The sequence below is a fragment of the Nerophis ophidion genome, linkage group LG23, assembly GCF_033978795.1.
Source record: "Nerophis ophidion isolate RoL-2023_Sa linkage group LG23, RoL_Noph_v1.0, whole genome shotgun sequence".
Taxonomy (NCBI): Eukaryota; Metazoa; Chordata; class Actinopteri; order Syngnathiformes; family Syngnathidae; genus Nerophis; species Nerophis ophidion.
This window is the reverse complement of record NC_084633.1, coordinates 12346470-12366705: the sequence shown is the minus strand read 5'-3', so window position 1 is coordinate 12366705 and position 20236 is coordinate 12346470. Positions and strand designations below refer to the sequence as shown.

General features: G+C 41.5%; 1 protein-coding gene across 1 annotated transcript in view; it reads right to left on the bottom strand.

Moving 5' to 3' along the window:
- abca3b (ATP-binding cassette, sub-family A (ABC1), member 3b) overlaps nucleotides 1-20236 on the bottom strand; it is a 94217-nt gene that overhangs the window by 4042 nt on the left and 69939 nt on the right. Inside the window, exons 21-30 of the mRNA XM_061884861.1 lie at nucleotides 16058-16262; nucleotides 15762-15981; nucleotides 12971-13129; nucleotides 10765-10937; nucleotides 10565-10699; nucleotides 7844-8038; nucleotides 661-848; nucleotides 408-578; nucleotides 137-333; nucleotides 1-52 (exon numbers count right to left, since the gene is read on the bottom strand). The exon at nucleotides 1-52 is cut by the window's left edge and continues 22 nt beyond it. Coding sequence (XP_061740845.1) covers nucleotides 1-52; nucleotides 137-333; nucleotides 408-578; nucleotides 661-848; nucleotides 7844-8038; nucleotides 10565-10699; nucleotides 10765-10937; nucleotides 12971-13129; nucleotides 15762-15981; nucleotides 16058-16262 — 1695 coding nt within the window. The remainder of the gene's footprint in view (nucleotides 53-136; nucleotides 334-407; nucleotides 579-660; nucleotides 849-7843; nucleotides 8039-10564; nucleotides 10700-10764; nucleotides 10938-12970; nucleotides 13130-15761; nucleotides 15982-16057; nucleotides 16263-20236) is intronic.

The following is a 20236-nucleotide window of genomic DNA, read 5'->3' as shown; positions in this document are numbered from 1 at the left end:
TCAGTCAAATGATAGTGAACCATTCCCTGGTGTTCGTCCTTCAGTTGGCTTCCTGTTTAGGAGGAAATTAAATCAGATTCTAAGAAAGCCATGGCGAATGTATGATGAAGACGACGTCTTATTTGAATGCTCTGACCTGGGAAGGTGCTTTGGATGAAGTCTTTAAAAAGCTGCAGGTCGCTGTCCTCCAACTCGGCCTCGATATGGACTTTAGCCAATAGGGTGTAGCCGCTGCCATATTTACTTTTCAGGTGCTGCGGACTCCCAAGGCACTTGAACTGCCCGTTGACCATCACAGCCAGCCTGGTGCAAAGGGCTTCACACTCCTCCATGCTGCAGAGGGGGCACGTTCAGTCAGAACACAAGAGGATCCTAAGAATAACATGACTTTTTTTTTAGCGGTTCACCTGTGGGATGTTATAATAATAGCCTTGCCGGACTCCCTTGTGCGCGTCACAGCGTCCCACAGCAGCCTCCTGGCCACAGGATCCATCCCGGTGGAGGGTTCATCCAAGAAGATGACTGGAGGTCCACCGATGAGAGCCATGCCAGCACTCAACTTCCGCTTGTTGCCACCACTATGTGTTCATTGGCGTTACACACAAGCCAACATGCTATTAGTTCAAATGTATGGGAAAAAAATGTAAGGTCTTGGCCCACCTGTAGCTGCGCACTAGTTTATCGGCGTGCGGCTCTAGCAGGAGCGACCTGAGGACGTTCTCCACGCAGCCCGACACGTACTTCTCGGGTATTCCTCGAAGCCTGGCGTACATGCTCAGGGTTTCTCTCCCCGTCATGTGATCCAACACGGCGTCGAACTGAGGGCAGTATCCAATACGCTGTTGCACCTGCAAAAAAGAGAGAATTGCCCTTAAGATTACCTTAAAATTGCTTCTTTAGATAAGGTGTATGAATATTGTTCAGAATTAAAAACCAGGAATAGTGTGTGAATGTGAGTGTGAATGTTGTCTGTCTATCTGTGTTGGCCCTGCGATGAGGTGGCGACTTGTCCAGGGTGTACCCTGCCTTCCGCCCGATTGTAGCTGAGATAGGCGCCAGCGCCCCCCGCGACCCCAAAAGGGAATAAGCGGTAGAAAATGGATGGATGGATGGATGATCTCTTCCACAACTTGTCAAAGCCTAGTTGTACGGTTTTGTGTCATTTCTATCCTAAAAGACGAGGGACGTAACGATACTGTAAATATTGTGATGTTATCAAAATGCTACCAATAATGATTTGGTATGTTACGGTATCAAATGAGAACTAGTACGGTATGTGTTTTTTTTGGAGTGGGCCGCTCTGAGAAGCAAAGCACACCTCCAATAATCCCAAGCGTAATGCAAGACTATGGCGGGAAGTACAGCAGGAAAGCAGAGCAGAAAACTTAAACGTGTGGAACCAACGCTGGCCATGGATGAAGTGCTGGCTGTCCAGAGTCGGGACCCGGGGTGGACCCGTCGCCTGAGCATCGGTTGGGGACATATCTGCGCTGCTGACCTGTCTCCTGCTGGCCCCACTATGGACTAGACTCTCACTATTATGTTAGATCCACTATGGACTGGACTTTTACAATATTATGCTAGACCTGCTCTCCCTAGAGGAGGAGGGGTCACACACATCTGCCGTCCTCTCCAAGGTTTCTCATTGTCATCCCACTGGGTTGAGTTTTTCCTTGCCCTGATGTGGGATCTGAGCCGAGGATGTTGTTGTGGCTTGTGCAGCCCTTTGAGACGCTTGTGATTTAGGGCTATATAAATAAACATTGATTAATTTATTGATGATCCGAAGCACGGATGCATTTTGGTTATAAGTGAAGTGAAGTGAATTATATTTATATAGCGCTTTTTCTCTAGTGACTCAAAGCACTTTACATAGTGAAACCCAATATCTAAGTTACAATCAAACCAGTGTGGGTGGCACTGGAAGCAGGTGGGTAAAGTGTCTTGCCCAAGGACACAACGGCAGTGACTAGGTTGGCAGAAGCGGGAATTGAACCTGCAACCCTCAAGTTGCTGGCATGGCCACTCCACCAACTGAGTAAACAAAAAGGTGACGGACATGCAAAAATGTGTTGCAGACACTGCTTTACCGCGATTGTCTACAACAGGTCTATTCAACTGGAGTCCCGCAGGCCACATCCGGACTGGCAAAGATTTTAATTTGGCCTGCTGTTCTATCCCGGACTCGGGATCTTTCTGTGTGGAGTTTGCATGTTCTCCCCGTAACTACGTGGGTTCCCTCCGGGTACTCTGGCTTCCTCCCAACTCCAAAGACATGCACCTGGGGATAGGTTGATTGGCAACACTAAATTGGTCCTCGTGTGTGAATGTTGTCGGTCTATCTGTGTTGGCCCTGCGATGAGGTGGCGACTCGTCCAGGGTGTACCCCGCCTCCCGCCCGAAAGCAGCTGAGATAGGCTCCAGCAACCCCCGAAGACTTGAACGGGCCAAGCGGTAGAAAATAGATGGATAGATGGAACATTCCCCAAATTGACAGCATTAAAACTAGGGTGGATCATGTACGCAAAAGTTGCGCCACCCAGCAGGGGGCCACAACGAGGCATACAGTCGTGGTCAAAAGTTTACATACACTCGTAAAGAACATAATGTCATGGCTGTCTTGAGTTTCCAATATTTACTACAACTCTTATTTTTTTGTGATAGAGTGATTGGAGCACGGTCACAAAAAACATTCATGAAGTTTGGTTCTTTTATGAATTTATTATGGGTCTACTGAAAATGTGACCAAATATGCAGGGTCAAAAGAATACATACAGGCAATCAATCAATTAATCAATCAATGATTGATTAAAAGTTTTGTGCAGCCCTTTGAGACACTAGTGATTTAGGGCTATATAATACAGCCCTAAATCACTAGTGTCTCAAAGGGCTGCACAAACCACAACACAAACCACAACGACATCCTCGGTAGAGCCCACATAAGGCAAGGAAAACTCACACCCAGTGGGATGTCGGTGACAATGATGACTATGAGAAACCTTGGAGAGGACCGCATATGTGGGCAACACCTCCCCCCCTCTAGGGGAACCAAAAGCAATGGATGTCGAGCGGGTCTAACATGATATTGTGAAAGTTCAATCCATAGTGGATCCAACACAACCGTGAGAGTCCAGTCCACAGTGGAGCCAGCAGGAAACCACCCCAAGCGGAGGTGGATCAACAATGTTAATATTTGGTTACATGTCCCTTGGCAAGTTTCACTGCAATAAGGCACTTTTGGTAGCCATCCACAAGCTTCTGGTTGAATTTTTGACCACTCCTCTTGACAAAATTGGAGCAGTTCAACTAAATGTGTTGGTTTTCTGACATGGACTTGTTTCTTCAGCATTGTCCACATGTTTAAGTCAGGACTTTGGGAAGGCCATTCTAAAACCTTAATTCCAGCCTGATTCATCCATTCTTTTACCACTTTTGACATGTGTTTGGGGTCATTGTCCTGTCAAAACACCCAACTGCACCCAAGACCCAACCTCTGGGCTGATGATTTTAGGTTGTCCTGAAGAATTTGTAGATAATCATCCTTTTGCATTGTCCCATTTACTCTCTGTAAAGCACCAGTTCAATTGGCAGCAAAACAGGCACAGATCATAATACTACCACCACCATGCTTGACGGTAGGCCTTGTGTTCCTGGGATTAAAGGCCTCACCTTTTCTCCTCCAAACATATTGCTGGGTATTGTGGCTAAACAGCTCAATTTTTGTTTCATCTAACAACACATGGACAAAGATAAGACCTTTTGGAGGAAAGTTTATATTTTGTGAGTATGTTTTTGTTGGCTGAAATTTTTTTTTGTCCATTTTGCTTCTTGCTGTTTTCCCAAGTTTCGCCAGTGTTTTTTTCTTTTTTGCTTTAGTTTTTTTTGTGTGTGTCTTGGGCCGATGAAAAAAGGAGTCACGGGCCACAGATGGCCCCTGTGCCACACTTTGAGCACCACGGCTGTAGAAATTAACTGTTTATGGCCACTTTAGTGTTTTTACTGTTGTATATTTGTTCAACCTATGATTACGTATCGGACGCGAGTCACATGGATGTCAATGAATTTATGGAGTGTTTAAAGTGTTTTTTTATTTAGTGTGTGAATGTGAGTGTGAATGTTGTCTGTCTATCTGTGTTAGCCCTGCGATGAGGTAGCGACTTGTCCAGGGTGTATGCCGCCTTCCGCCCGATTGTAGCTGAGATAGCGCCCCCCGCACCCCCAAGGGGAATAAGCGGTAGGAAATGGATGGATGGATGGATGTTTTTTTATGTATTTTATTTTTATACAAGTATTTTTTATATATCTTATATAAAGCGTATATATAGCTCGGTTGGTAGAGCAGCCGTGCCAGCAACTTGAAGGTTGCAGGTTCGATTCCCGCTTCCGCCATCCTAGTCACTGCCGTTGTGTCCTTGGGCAAGACACTTTACCCACCTGCTCCCAGGGTCACCCACACTGGTTTAAATGTAACTTAGATATTGGGTTTCACTATGTAAAAGCGCTTTGAGTCACTAGAGAAAAGCGCTATATAAATAAAATTCACTTCACTTCACTTCACTTTGCTTGTATTTCTTTTATTTGGGTTTTATTGTTGTATGGTTTCCTTTTCTGTGATATGGATCCCCCTGGGTCTGAAATAAAATGACCACTTACTTACGTCAGCGCCGGAAGTAGTAAAATCAGCTGTTCAATAACCTGCTCAGTGGCCTTGTGGTTAGAGTGTCCACCCTGAAATAGGTAGGTCGTGAGTTCAAACCCTGGTCCAGTCATACCAAAGACTATAAAAATGGGACCCGTTACCTTACAACCTTGGCCCTGCACTCTTCAGCATCTACATGCTGCCGCTAGGTGACATCATACGCAAATACAGTATTAGCATTCACTGTTATGCTGATGACACCCAACTCTACATGCCCCTAAAGCTGACCAACCCGCCGGATTGTAGTCAGCTGGAGGCGTGTCTTAATGAAATTAAACAATGGATGTCCGCTAACTTTTTGCAACTTAACGCCAAAAAAACGGAAATGCTGATTATCGGTCCTGCTAGACACCGACCTCTATTTAATAATACAACTCTAACATTTGACAACCAAACAATTAAACAAGGCGACACGGTAAAGAATCTGGGTATTATCTTTGACCCAACTCTCTCCTTTGAGTCACACATTAAAAGCGTTACTAAAACGGCCTTCTTTCATCTCCGTAATATCGCTAAAATTCGCTCCATTCTGTCCACTAAAGACGCTGAGATCATTATCCATGCGTTTGTTACGTCTCGTCTCGATTACTGTAACGTATTATTTTCGGGTCTCCCCATGTCTAGCATTAAAAGATTACAGTTGGTACAAAATGCGGCTGCTAGACTTTTGACAAGAACAAGAAAGTTTGATCACATTACGCCTGTACTGGCTCACCTGCACTGGCTTCCTGTGCACTTAAGATGTGACTTTAAGGTTTTACTACTTACGTATAAAATACTACATGGTCTAGCTCCATCCTATCTTGCCGATTGTATTGTACCATATGTCCCGGCAAGAAATCTGCGTTCAAAGGACTCCGTCTTATTAGTGATTCCCAAAGCCCAAAAAAAGTCTGTGGGCTATAAAGCGTTTTCATTTCGGGCTCCAGTACTCTGGAATGCCCTCCCGGTAAAAGTTTGAGATGCCACCTCAGTAGAAGCATTTAAGTCTCACCTTAAAACTCATTTGTATACTCTAGCCTTTAAATAGACTCCCTTTTTAGACCAGTTGATCTGCCATTTCTTTTCTTTTTCTCCTATGTCCCACTCTCCCTTGTGGAGGGGGTCCGGTCCGATCCGGTGGCCATGTACTGCTCGCCTGTGTATCGGCTGGGGACATCTCTGCGCTGCTGATCTGCCTCCGCTTGGGATGGTTTCCTGCTGGCTCCGCTGTGAACGGGACTCCCGCTGCTGTGTTGGATCCGCTTTGGACTGGACTCTTGCGACTGTGTTGGATCCATTATGGATTGAACTTTCACAGTACCATGTTAGACCCGCTCGACATCCATTGCTTTCCTCCTCTCCAAGGTTCTCATAGTCATCATTGTCACCGACGTCCCACTGGGTGTGAGTTTTCCTTGCACTTATGTGGGCCTACCGAGGATGTCGTAGTGGTTTGTGCAGCCCTTTGAGACACTAGTGATTTAGGGCTATATAAGTAAACATTGATTGATTGATTGATTGATTGAACCAAGGGTTGGAATTGGGGGTTAAATCATCAAAATGATTCCAAGGCGCGGTTAACGCTGCTGCCCACTGCTCCCCTCACCTCCCAGGGGGTGAACAAGAGGATGGGTCAAATGCAGAGGACACATTTCACCACACCTAGTGTGTGTGTGACAATCATTGGTACTTTTAACTGTTCACCTCGCAGTTTTTCGTGATTGAACGGGACGTCGTTTCTTAGCTGCTGCCTTGTTTAATCATATATTACTTCCTTCATACACATCAGCTTTCACTTTTGTATGCACAATAAATCAACACAAAATCCGTGCTTTGGAGCAATGTTCACGGACAATTCACGGACAATCGCTTCCTGTCGAATGCGACCAATGATGGTCATGGACTCGTGGTTGAGGGAAGAGTTGTCGGATGTTGAATGCAACAGTCAGCCTTAATGCATTGTTGCAGCGCGATGATTTTTGTGCAAAGCGCGTTTGGGACACGAGCGGCTGTAGTGTGCAGCGGCGGCCTTGCTCGGAGGGTGTGGCAGCGGTGTCGAGAGCAGCAAATGTGAGGCTAAGGAGAGAGAGGCAGAGGCGTGTGGGCATGTTCAGATGTTAAAATGTGTGCCTGTTGGCATGTGTGTTGGTCACTCTCCGGGTAGAGGTGTCACTGATGTCCCATTAATAGTTGTTGTTTTTTCCCTAACATGTTTGTGATCGATCAACGGGTTGGCGACCCTTGGGCAAATTGATTTTATCTTGCTGACAATCTCGTTTCCATTCTACAATGCACACATATTTCATTTGACGCCCTCCTCTGTACCAGTGTTAATTTTGACAGCAAAATGTGATTTAGTTTTAGTCACAGTTTTTGACTAAAATGTAATTTAGTTTTAGTCATAATTTAGTGATTTAAATTGTTTTAGTTTTAGTGTAGTTTTAGTTGACGAAATATCATAAGATTATAGTCGACGAAAACTACAGTAGATTTAGTCGACTAAAGGGTAATATATAAACTTTCCCTTCAATTACTGAAAGTCAAAGCAAAACAGCGGAAAAATCACCGATACAAGTCGTATTTTGATGAAAATCATGTCTCAAATTTAGTATTTCACGAGTAAGCCGTGTAATAAACGGGATAACGTCGAGTGAGTTGTATGTTGTGGAAAATGCTTACCTGTGTGTGGATTTCGGGGTGATTTGACTGTAAATGTTGTGTTTTTCCCCGTAATCCTCGCGCTGCATTTCTTACACTGCGTCTTGTTATCTTTGACGTCAAATATAAAATTTCCCCATATGTCCTCTCTCCTCTTCCTCCCCGGCGTTGAAATGTTGTCTTCTGCAGCGCATTCCCGGGTCAGTCTCAAACGCAAACTATGTTTACGTAACTTCCTTACCACGTCGATCTGATTGGTTCTCTTCCCAACTCCTCCCGCCTTTTGCGAACGAAATGAGTTCCGATTGGATCTCGTCTCTGGCAGACATTTTCGTCTCGTTTTTATCCGTTGATGAATATGTCAATACACCTCGTCATCGTCTTAGTTCACGTAAATTATTTTTTATTTAGTTATTGTCTCGTTTTAGTCAGAAAAAAAAGGTCGTTGACGATAACTATGGCGAAAATTTTTCGGAGACAAAATTAACACTGCTCTGTACTAACCTTTTTGATGTCTCTTAAGATGCTGTAGCCATCGATGTAGGCGTCCCCGCAGGTAACACTTTCATCACCAGTCAGCATCTTGAAGGTGGTGGTTTTTCCAGCACCGTTAAAGCCCAGCAGGCCAAAACACTCTCCTTTCCCCACGGCCAGTGAAAGGCGGTCCACAGCGAGTAGCGTCTGTCCGCTGCTGTACACCTGGAGAGGAAGAGGAGGGGACTCAGTAAGTCTGGTGTCGGTACCAATTGTGTATGGTTTGTATTCAGAGGTAGGTTTTCATTGTCAAGATGAATGGTACTAAAATAACTGACGTGGTACTTAAAGCAGTGGTTCTCAAATGGGGGTACGCGTACCCCTGGGGATACTTGAAGGTATGCCAAGGGGTACATGAGATTTTTTTTTAAATATTCTAAAATTAGCAACAATTCAAAAATCCTTTATATATTTATTGAATAATACTTCAACAAAATATGAATGTAATTTCATAAAATATGAAAAGAAATGCAACAATGCAATATTCAGTGTTGACAGCTAGATTTTTTTGTGGACATGTTCCATAAATATTGATGTTAAAGATTTCTTTTTTTGTGAAAAAAAGTTGAAGAGTTCATGAATCCAGATGGATCTCTATTAAAATCCCCAAAGAGGGCACTTTAAGTTGATGATTACTTCTATGTGTAGAAATATTTATTTATAATTGAATAACTTGTTTATTTTTCAAAGAGTTTTTAGTTATTTTTATCTTTTTTTACAAATAGTTCAAGAAAGACCACTACAAATGAGCAATATTTTGCACTGTTATACAATTTAATAAATCAGAAACTGATGACATAGTGCTGTATTTTACTTCTTTATCTCTTTTTTTTCAACCCAAAATGCTTTGCTCTGATTAGGGGGTACTCGAATTAAAAAAATGTTCACAGGGGGTACATCACTGAAAAAAGTTTGACAACCACTGACCTAAAGGATAGAGTTAGCCTGATTATTCAACAGTCTTCACCAGGGGTGTCAAATGTACGGACCGAGGGCCAGATTTGGCCCGTGAACAGGTGAGTTTGCTAAGTATAAAAATGTACCTTAAATTTTTTAATGAAAGAAACAGCTGTTTTAAATGTGTCCACTGGATGTCGCTATAGCAATTATTTGTATCTTTGTATATGATGCTACTTATGAGCACAAAATACCACATGTTAGTAAATCAGTCGAGGAAAATTATCAAACTACGTGAACAACATCCTTTAATTTGAGTTTGATATAATTTTTTTAACATTATCACATAATTTATTCAGAAAATAAAAATAACGACAAATAAAGTATATATAACATTTACCGCAACAAGTATTTGTTAAAAAAACTAAACAACAACAACATTATTATTTGGACAATTACAGAATGTGCTTGTTTTATTTTTAAACAAAGACAACAATCTGAAGTTGTCTTTATCTTTAAGTTATTGTGCCTTGATTTCCCCAGTCCGGCCCATTGTGGAGTAGATTTTTCTCCATGTGGCCCCCCCCATCTAAAATGAGTTCGACAACCCTGGTCTTCACATTCATGTGACACTGCAAATATAATGGGAGGAACCCAAAATGTACCACAAACCATAATTTCTTTCAAATTTGTGGACATCATTGGCACTTTACATTTGCTGCAAAACTGGGATTGTTTTATACTTCTGATCTTGAACTACGAAAAGTCCACAAAGACACACTAAACACACACAAAAAAAATGTATTATCAATGCATCTATTTTTAATGGTAATTGTCATGCTCCCACGGGACAGTTTGGACTTTCTTTATTTTTCTGTAAGGTATCATTTACTGTTCTGGTGCTTTTGCTTTGGGAGGATTTCCTGTTTGCAACACCTTTACCACCTTTGTATTCCTTGTGCTGTCAGCACACCTGTTTCACATTGTGAATTAGTTCTATTTAGTTCCACCTTGTCCCTTCCTTTAGTGCTGGTTCATTAGTGTTTGTATGCCAAAGTGTTCCATTTCCATTTTTCCATATTTTCATTTGCTTTTCTCAAAATCATATTAGAATAGTTGTTACATTAAAATAAATCATAAATCAGTGGTGCTTAACCTGGGTTCGATCGAACCCTAGGGGTTCGGTGAGTCGGCCTCAGGGGTTCAGTGGAGCCTCCGCCGCGGCGGTCAAGCCACACCCGACTCATCGAGTACATAAAAGTCAAACTGATTTGCAGGTGTGTAATTTGTGTGTGTAATTTCTTATGAGTTCATGCACTGTGTTGGTTTTGTTCTTTGAATAAGGTGATGTTCATGCTCGGTTCATATTGTGTAGCAGTAAAAAACTCATATAACTTTGTCTTGAATTTGAAAAAATATATATTTTTCACTAAGGAAGGGTTCGATGAATGCGAATATGAAACTGGTGGGGTTCAGTACCTCCAAAAAGGTTAAGAACCACTGTCATAAATAAAATGGAGCAGACCTGTGTTACTTCAACTCTGCCTGGTATCTAATAAAAAAGACCGCGTTTTTACACTTTGTCTACCTTCTCTGCTTCCTGGAATCCCACCAACAGCTGACATGCGGCATCGCCACAACTAACATACTTAATAGTATTGCAATTAAAGTGCAGATAGACAACTGTATCCCGTTTGTGTGATATCATTTGGTCAAATGTAGTTTTGGACCAAACTACATTTCAGTAATCTCAAACGCAGCAACAGTTTCCGCCATGCAGCTCAGGTTACACACCTTGCTGAGTTCTTGCAGAATGAGAGGACTCCCGACCATCGACTCCACCATCGGCTGGCACTCCAGGACCCTCTTCCTCTCGTCTGCAACGTCTCTATCCTCTGGCAGCAGTGCCCCATTGCTTAAAAAAGATAACTAACACAGACAAAAAGGAGAATTGGTGGATGAAGTTTCAAATATCACCTTTGCACAATTCCCACCTGTTTTTTACTCCTGCAAAGAGTGGAGAGCAATCGCCGTAGATTGCGAATACACTGCAACTCGATCACGAACAACAAAATGATGTAGACAACTCCTTGAATGGAGAAAGCCAGCAAGAAGCGCCCCACACCTGGCGCCGACATGTCGAAGTAGTTTGTTTGGTATGTAATATCTACAATGAGAGAAAAATATACACAGTTTGTGGTAGAAATAAAGTTGCCAGACACAATTTAGGGACATCTTGTGATATTCAATGCTATTATTGTACTTTGTATATGTGTATATTCCATGGTGTATTTGTAATATTTCAACTCTTTCTCGTACAAACCCCGTTTCCATATGAGTTGAGAAATTGTGTTAGATGTAAATATAAACGGAACACAATGATTTGCAAATCATTTTCAACCCATATTCTGTTGAATATGCTACAAAGACAACATATTTGATGTTCAAACTGATAAACATTTTTTTTTGCAAATAATCATTAACTTTAGAATTTAATGCCAGCAACACATGACAAGGAAGTTGGGAAAGGTGGCGATAAATACTGATAAAGTTGAGGAATGCTCATCAAACACTTATTTGGAACATCCCACAGGTGTGCAGGCTAATTGGGAACAGGTGGGTGCCATGATTGGGTATAAAAGCAGCTTCCATGAAATGCTAAGTAATTCACAAACAAGGATGGGGTGAGGGTCACCACTTTGTAAACAAACAGTTTTAGAACAACATTTCTCAACGAGCAATTGCAAGGAATTTAGGGATTTCACCATCTACGGTCCATAACATCATCAAAAAGTTTTAGAGAATCTGGAGAAATCCCTGCACGTAAGCGATGATATTACAGACTTTTGATCCCTCAGGCGGTACTGCATCAAAAACCGACATCAGTGTGTAAAGGATATCACCACATAGGCTCGGGAACACTTCATAAAACCACTGTCAGTAACTACAGTTGGTCGCTACATCTGTAAGTGCAAGTTAAAACTCTACTATGCAAAGCCAAATACCATTTATCAACAATATCCTGAAACGCCGCCGGCTTGGCTGGGCCTGAGCTCACCTAAGATGGACTCGTGCAAAGTGGAAAGGTGTTCTGTGGGCTGACGAGTCCACATTTCAAATTATATTTGGAAACAGAGGACGTGGTGTCCTCCAGAACAAAGAGGAAAATAACCATTCGGATTGTCATAGGCGCAAAGTTCAAAAGCCAGCATCTGTGATGGTATGGGGGTGTATTAGTGCCCAAGGCATGGGTAACTTACACATCTGTGAAGGCACCATTAATGCTGAAAGGTCAATACAGGTTTTGGAGCAACATATGTTGTCATCCAAGCAACGCTATCATGGACGCCCCTGCTTATTTCAACAAGACAAGTGTTACAACAGCGTGGCTTCGTAAAAAAAGAGTGCAGGTACTTGTCTGGCCCGCCAGCAGTCCAGACATGTCTCCCATCGAAAATGTGTGGCACATTTTGAAGCGTAAAAGAGACAGCAGAGACCCCGGACTGTTGAACGACTGAAGCTCTACATAAAACAAGAATGGGAAAGAATTCCACTTTCAAAGCTTCAATATCTAGTTTCCTCAGTTCCCAAACGTTTATTGAGTTTTGTTAAAAGAAAAGGTGATGTAACACAGTGGTGAACATGTCCTTTCCCAATTACTTTTGCACGTGTTGCAGCCATGAAATTCTAAGTTAATTATTATTTGCAAAAAATAAAGTTAATGAGTTTGAACATCAAATATCTTGTCTTTGAAGTGCATTCAATTGAATATGGGTTGAAAAGGATTTGCAAATCATTGTATTCCGTTTATATTTATATCTAACACAATTTCCCAACTCACAACGAAAGTGTAAATAACCAATACGTTATAACTTTTCATTTGGCTTGATGTTCCCTATTTTGTCTTTAAAGCCAATATTTCCAATAACAAAATACTTTCCTAGTTAAAAAAAAAACTAACTTTTAAATGCGCTTCTCCTAAAGAGTATCTAGACCCATGTAATACTTATTGTCATTAAAATAATAAAGTCTGATCATTTTAATATATATTTTTTAAGCACCGCCCCCACAAAAACTCATTATTACACATATCAATCACATAAACCGGTGAGTGTGGGCAGCACATTGCATTATTGTAACAATTCAAAGCACATACTGCGCAAGAATAAAACAACCACACCACAGTGTGGCTTCACTTACTTAAGTATTTGCAGATAGTCTGAGTGACTGGGCTGGTCATGCAAAACGAGATGAATTCATAGTTCTGATAAAACTGGCAGAAGGACATGCCCAAACAATAGTTGGGAAAGATCAAGAACACCTTATCCAGGAGGCGGGACAGGTTTTGCAGGTGTAACTCTGAAGAGAAAGACAAGAACAGTAAATTATTTTCATCCCTCACCTTGCACGTCGGACAAAACTCATTTATACTGCTAGAAACTAAATACAACTGCAGTTATGGCTGATGCAGGTAGATCTAGTGAGGTTTCTGGTGTGTGCATGTGCCATTCCACGAAATTAGAGTGTGATTTGTTTTTAGAAAATTCTAAAAATAAACTTCAATTACTCTTAGTCTAAAAATACCCAAATAGATTAAATGACTCAAAATGTGTATTGGCGCATCCATTTAGTCAAGGCTCATTTAGAGAATTTCCAAAAGTAACAGGAGTGATTTTTTTAGCGTCTGAGTTGCAAATTCATGGCATTCGTGCTAACAGCATGTTGACAATAAGCACATTAGAATGATTCTTTTAAAAAAAAAAAAATCAAAAAACAATTCTGGTAATGAGACTGTGCTGGGATTTTAAAATATCGGTTAAAGTTTTATGTAATATACAGAAAAATAAATAAGTCCGGTGAACTGCAGAGGATCTCATCATTGCAATTTCCTATGGACCATGCGACTTGTGGAATATTGTACATGTTTCAGATTAGGTAATGGGGGAACTGGCGTGAGCAAAGACCTACAAACTTAACTGCAAGTTTGAACTAAATTCATGTTTTAAAGAAAATTAACTAAGTATAGCTGGGACAAGAAGTAATACAAATATGTAAAATAAATCTACTGCATTTCTGAAGGATGTAAATTATTATTAATGGGGACCTATGATAAAATGTTGTCTTTTCTGGCTTATAAATGTTAAAAAGTTGGATGCTAAAGTTATGATCATAGTCAAATCACAAAGTTCATGCCCTTTGGTGTGAGCTTGAAAGCAGTTTTGGATGCATTGGTTTGCAGAGTTTCGCAGTCTGGCTACGTTGTGACGTCGCAGCGAGGTGGACATACTTGTTTGGACATTACGTCAAACTCTCAGCCAAAGGGCGGGTCACACACACACACAAAAAGGTAGGATAAAGTATTATTTTCCTGTAATCCTAGCATTTACATAACAACCAACATGCTACATTCAGTAAAATAAATGCATTGACACGACTTAATGTTGTAACCGGGTGAATCATACCGTTTGTTTTTTTCGACTGTCTTTGGGAAAAAAAATAGCCTAGACATCTTCAAAATATATATTATTATATATATCTTGAAGATGTCTTCAAGATATATATATCAATATATATATCTTCAAGACGTCTAGGCTATTTTTTTTCCCAGAGACAGTATATATACGTCTTCAAGATATATATTATTATATATATCTTGAAGATGTCTAGGCAATATATATATATATATATATATATATATATATATATATATATATATATATATATATATATATCCATATATAATGCATATATATATATACATATATATATATATATATACACTGTATGCATATATATAAGTATATATATATACTGTATATATATGTACATACATATATATATGTACATATATATGTGCATATATATATATGTGCATATATATATATGTACATATATATGTACATATATATATATGCACATATATATATATACACATACATACACATACATATATACATATACATATATATATATGCATATATATATATATATATACAGTACATATATATACATATACATACATATACATAAATATACATATATATATATATATATATATATATATATATGTATATATATATATATATATATATATTTTTTTTTTTATTTTATTTTTTTTTTTTTTTCTTTTCCTGGTGTCCTTTGACAGCTCTTTGGTCTTGGCCATAGTGGAGTTTGGAGTCTGACTGTTTGAGGCTGTGGGCAGGTGTCTTTTATACAGATAACGAGTTCAAACAGGTTCCATTAATACAAGTAACGAGTGGAGGACAGAAGAGCTTCTTAAAGAAGAAGTTACAGGTCTGTGAGAGCCAGAGATCTTCCTTGTTTGAAGTGACCAAATACTTATTTTCCACCATAATTTACAAATAAATTCTTTAAAATTCCTACAATGTGAATTCCTGGATTTTTTTTCTTATTCTGTCTCTCACAGTTGAAGTGTACCTATGATGAAAATTACAGACCTCCGTCATCATTTTAAGTGGGAGAACTTGCACAACCGGTGGCTGACTAAATACTTTTTTGACCCACTGTGTGTGTGTGTGTATATATATATATATATATATATATATATATTTTGGGGAGGTTAGGGTGTGGCTTCCTGTTTCATTTGCAATCCAGGAACACCTTCACAAACCAACCGACTAAAAAAAAAGTAAACACCTCCACAAACGAACCTACTCAAAAAAACGAGTGCGGGGCAAAATTTACCCAGAATTTACACCAAAGCATATCCAATATATATTATCTTGACCACAAGGGAGAATAAAATCACCATAGGTCCGTTTAAAGAGAGGTAACAAGTGTGCAGAGGCAACAAATACTATTTTTTCAGTATTAAGGTAAGTTTAAGGTAATCTTTTCCATTAATTTTAATTTGAAATCAAATCACAGTGGAAACTTTGCTCAGTGAAAATATATTTGATCACTGTTTTTTCAGGGGATGCAAATGGCATGGTCCATTTGCACTATTTAAGACCCTTCCAAATCTTACCTGGTATATCCATGATGGTGACAGCTAAAAAGGTGGCGGTACCAGAGATCATGTTGAAGATAGTGAGGCGGGTGTAAGCGGTAGCCGCAGACGAGAAGAGGAAGCTCAGCAGGTACATGAGAGGCACAACAGCCCAACCGTACAGCAGAAGCAAAAACAACACATCCACAAGCCGGTTGTCCTTGACAAAAGCATCCACGCTGAAGGCCTGGAACACCCCCTAGGAGAGGAACAGATGTTAACGTTATCGCAATACAAAGTAGAAGCATGATGACATTTACAATTGTGTTACTGACCAGCATGAGAAGGCACGGCAAGAGGAAGTTTACCAGGTCCCACAGCAGTGCGGAAAACCAGAAGTTTGACAGGTAGACGCCGCTCACCTTCTGCACGTGCTTAGACTTAATGGCCGACTCTGTGACAAGCAGCAGCGCAAAAGTGCTGGACAAGGAGGCCATCCCATACATCAGATTGATGGCGATGATGAAGCCTGTCTTTCCCCTACAGAAAGCAGAGTGTGGCTATTACTTCCTAATTTAAAAAAAATATTTACTTTAATATAACTGTGGAGGGGGCGTGTCCTGCGGGCCTGCAGCGAGGCTGGGTGTGCCAGGACCGGTTTCGAAGTCAGCGGCATGTGCGTAGATGGCCCACCTGGGCCTTGTTGTCTAATCACCTGTCGCTCTGTATAAGCAGCAACCGGGAGGAGAGACGTTGTTGGAGCTGGGGGAGAGCGAGAGCACGAGGAAGATTCACAAAAAGACGATTGCTGAAAAGCATTAAGAGACTTAGGGAAAAATAAAAACGTCTTGTAACAATGAAACAGGCTCGCCTGGAAATGCTTGGCGGTCTGGAGGACCCACTGGAAGGCAACTTCCACAATTTGGCGCCCAACATGGCCAGACCACCTGAGGCGGAAGAGGCCGACTCCCTGACGGCTTTTGCGAGCGTCCTCGCGGCGATGACAGAGGCAAATTGTGGAAGTTTCCTTCCAGTGGGTTCTCCAGACCACCAAGCATTTCCAGGCGAGCCCATTTCATTGTTACAAGACAGTTTTATTTTTCCCAAACAAGTCTCCTAATGCTTTTCAGCAATCGTCTTTTTGTGGATGTTCCTCGTGCGCTTGCTCTCCCCCAGCTCCAACAACATCTCTCCTACCAGTTGCTGCTTATACAGAGCGACAGGTGATTAGATAACAAGGCCGAGGTGGGCCCTCTACGCACCTATCGCTGACTTCCAGGTCGGTCCTGGCACACCCCGCCTCGCTGCAGGCCCGCAGGCCACGCCCGGTCCACAATAACATGTACATTTTAACATGAATAATGACTCGTAGGACATGAGAAAGCGGAAAGGAAAATGCACCTCACTCTGACCTCAAGGTTGATTCATTAACACAGCAGCACCATAACCAATAGCAATAAAGAGCAAACTGTTTTGCCAGCATTAATAATGCCGATGAATTAATTGGCAAGTATGGCAAGTATAACACACAAGTTTCACACCAACTGCTGAGTAGTGAAACCATTAAAGTGAATGTATGGGTAAGATAAAATTACAGGATGCTGACCCCCCTCATCATACTCCAAAATCAGTGTCTGCTATCTTGTGGATTTAATTAAAAAACAAAAACAACTTGGACTGACTGGCAAGAACACCCAAGGCCGCAGAACAGAGACACGCGGCAGGATTACACACATGTGTGTAATCCAAAAAACACAAAAAAATATACGCCACACACACATACCCCACCCACCATCCAACGCCCTTGACACGAATCCCTTAGGGGTGGTGGACGGCTAGGCAGCGCCTGAAGAGCTGCAGCCCGCCACCGTAGCCCCCAATGCCGTTGTTTCCTTGGGCAAGACACTTTATCCACCTGCTCCCAGTGCCACCCACACTGGTTTAAATGTAACTTAGATATTGGGTTTCACTATGTAAAGCGCTTTGAGTCACTAGAGAAAAGCGCTATACAAATATAATTCACTTCACTTCACTTCACCCGACACACTCCAATTGACCACTAAATGGTAACACCCGAATAAGTTTTTCAACTTGTTTAAGTCGGGGTCCACGTTAATCAATTCAGGGTGACGGGCTCTGCAGGGCAGCCATAAACGCAAATAATACCAATTAGTGTTTTGTTTTTTTTACAAAGTTTGGCTTTTTACTGTGACAATTCTAAGCATTTGGTGGTTGAACCTATTCTCTTGAACTGTTATTGGTGGCATGTGTCAGTCGATGGTGGTGTTTTTAAATTATTTGGCTTGAACACATGTAATATGAAGCCTGCTGCAAACTGCTATGTCCATTATAATCTTTAAATGGAGGCAAACATGCTCCAAGAAAAAACTAAATATCAAACCTGGGGGTTATCCTTGTATAGTGCTTTTCTACCTTCAAGGTACTCAAAGCGCTTTGACACTATTTCCACATTCACCCATTCACACACTGATGGCGGGAGCTGCCATGCAAGGCCCAAACCACGACCCATCAGGAGCAGGGGCGAAGTGTCTCGCTCAATGACACAACGGACCCCAGGAACCCTCAGGTTGCTGGCACAGCCACTCTCCCAACTGCGCCACTCTGTCCCCTGTGCCTCTGAGGCATACAATCTACAGTAACAATATTCCTCAAGTCACGCAAGACATTCAGCAACAGGACACTGGAACTGGATGCATTCTATCCTACTTATGTTTATGTCCGTCTTCAAATAGTCGCAGATTCGACGATTGCTTGATGGTCTGATATTATCCGTGGGAGTGAGGCGAGTTGATACAAACTAGGGCCCTGCCCGCGTACAGAAGGTATTTGGAGGATTAATTGATTGTGTTCTCTATTTAGACAATTGGTGTGTCCGTGGTGCTGCGCCAGAGCCGAGGACCTCACTATCTGCAGTTTAACCTTTTTTTAGGTGGAAAAAGTTGCAAATTGGATGTTTGTTTTGTTCAATTTATTGAAAGGCTGTATTCCATTTAAATGTACCTTTAATTAACTTGGATGGATGGATGGATGGATGGATGGATGGATGGATGGAAATTCACATATACAGTTGTGGTCAAAAGTTTACATACACTTGTAAAGAACATAATGTCATGGCTGTCTTGAGTTTCCAATAATTTTTAAAAATATTTTTGAGATAGAGTGATTGGAGCACAGACTTGTTTGTCACAAAAAACATTCCTGAAGTTTGGTTCTTTTATGAATTTATTATGGGTCTACTGAAAATGTGACCAAATCTGCTGGGTTAAAAGTATACCGTGATTTCCGGACTATAAGGCGCACCTGACTATGAGCCGCACCAGCAAAATTTAGGGGAAAATACAGATTGCTCCATATATAAGCCGCACCCGACTATAAGCCGCAGGCGTTTTGATGTGTAATTACCGTAGTATACAGGGGTTCCTGCTACCACGGAGGGGATTGTCGGGACAGAGATGACTGTTTGGGAACGCAAAGCGTCCCATTTATTAACAATAAATCTTTCAATCATTCAATCAAACTTTCACATCTTTGACATGCGAACAGCATTCGTGCAGAGTACAAATAATACAACGGTGCAAAGTAATACAAAGTGCTCGCCTGTAACACGGCAGTAAAAGTGCAGTCCTCATGCTGCCGTCTCCAACGTCTCACCATTGATTCATTGATGTCAAGGGTACGTGCAGCAGCTCTATTTCCTTCTTTGACAGCCAGATCGATTGCCTTTAACTTACAAGCAGCAACTCATGCACTTCTCAGTTTGTTGTCCATTTTTGAGGGTGTTTGCATGAACACTTCCTTCGCGCAAACTGTCGCTGATGCTCTCCTACTCTTTCTTTTGCTCTCGTTATCTGGCGCCAGATGTCTGCTTCGGTCTCGCGCATCCTCGGTAGTGCGCACCCCTGGTTACCGTAAGCCGCACCGTTGTATAAGCCGCAGGCACCAGAACGAGGGAAAAAAGTAGCGGCTTATAGTCCGGAAAGTACGGTACGTACAGCAATGTTATCATTCGGTCACATGTCCCTTGGCAAATTTCACTGCAATAAGGCACTTTTGTTTTGGTAGCCAGCCACAAGCTACTGGCAAGCTTCTGATTGAATTTTTGACCACTTCTTTTGACAAAATTGGTGCAGTTCAGCTAAACTTCTTGGTTTTCTAGCCTGATTTAGCCATTCCTTTACCACTTTTGACATGTGTTTGGAGTCATTGTCCGGTTGGAAAACCCAACTCCGCCCAAGACCCAACCTCCGAGCTGATGATTTTAGGTTGTCCTGGAGAATTTGGAGGTAATCCTCCTTTTCCATTGTCCCATTCACTCTGTGTAAAGCAGCAATTCCATTGGCAGCTAAACAGGCCCAGAGCATAATAATACCTCTACCATGCTTGAGGGTAAGCCTGATGTTCCTGGGATTAAAGGCCTCACCTTTTCTCCTCCCAACATATTGCTGGGTATTGTGGCCAAACAGCTCAATTTTTGTTTCATCTGACATCACATG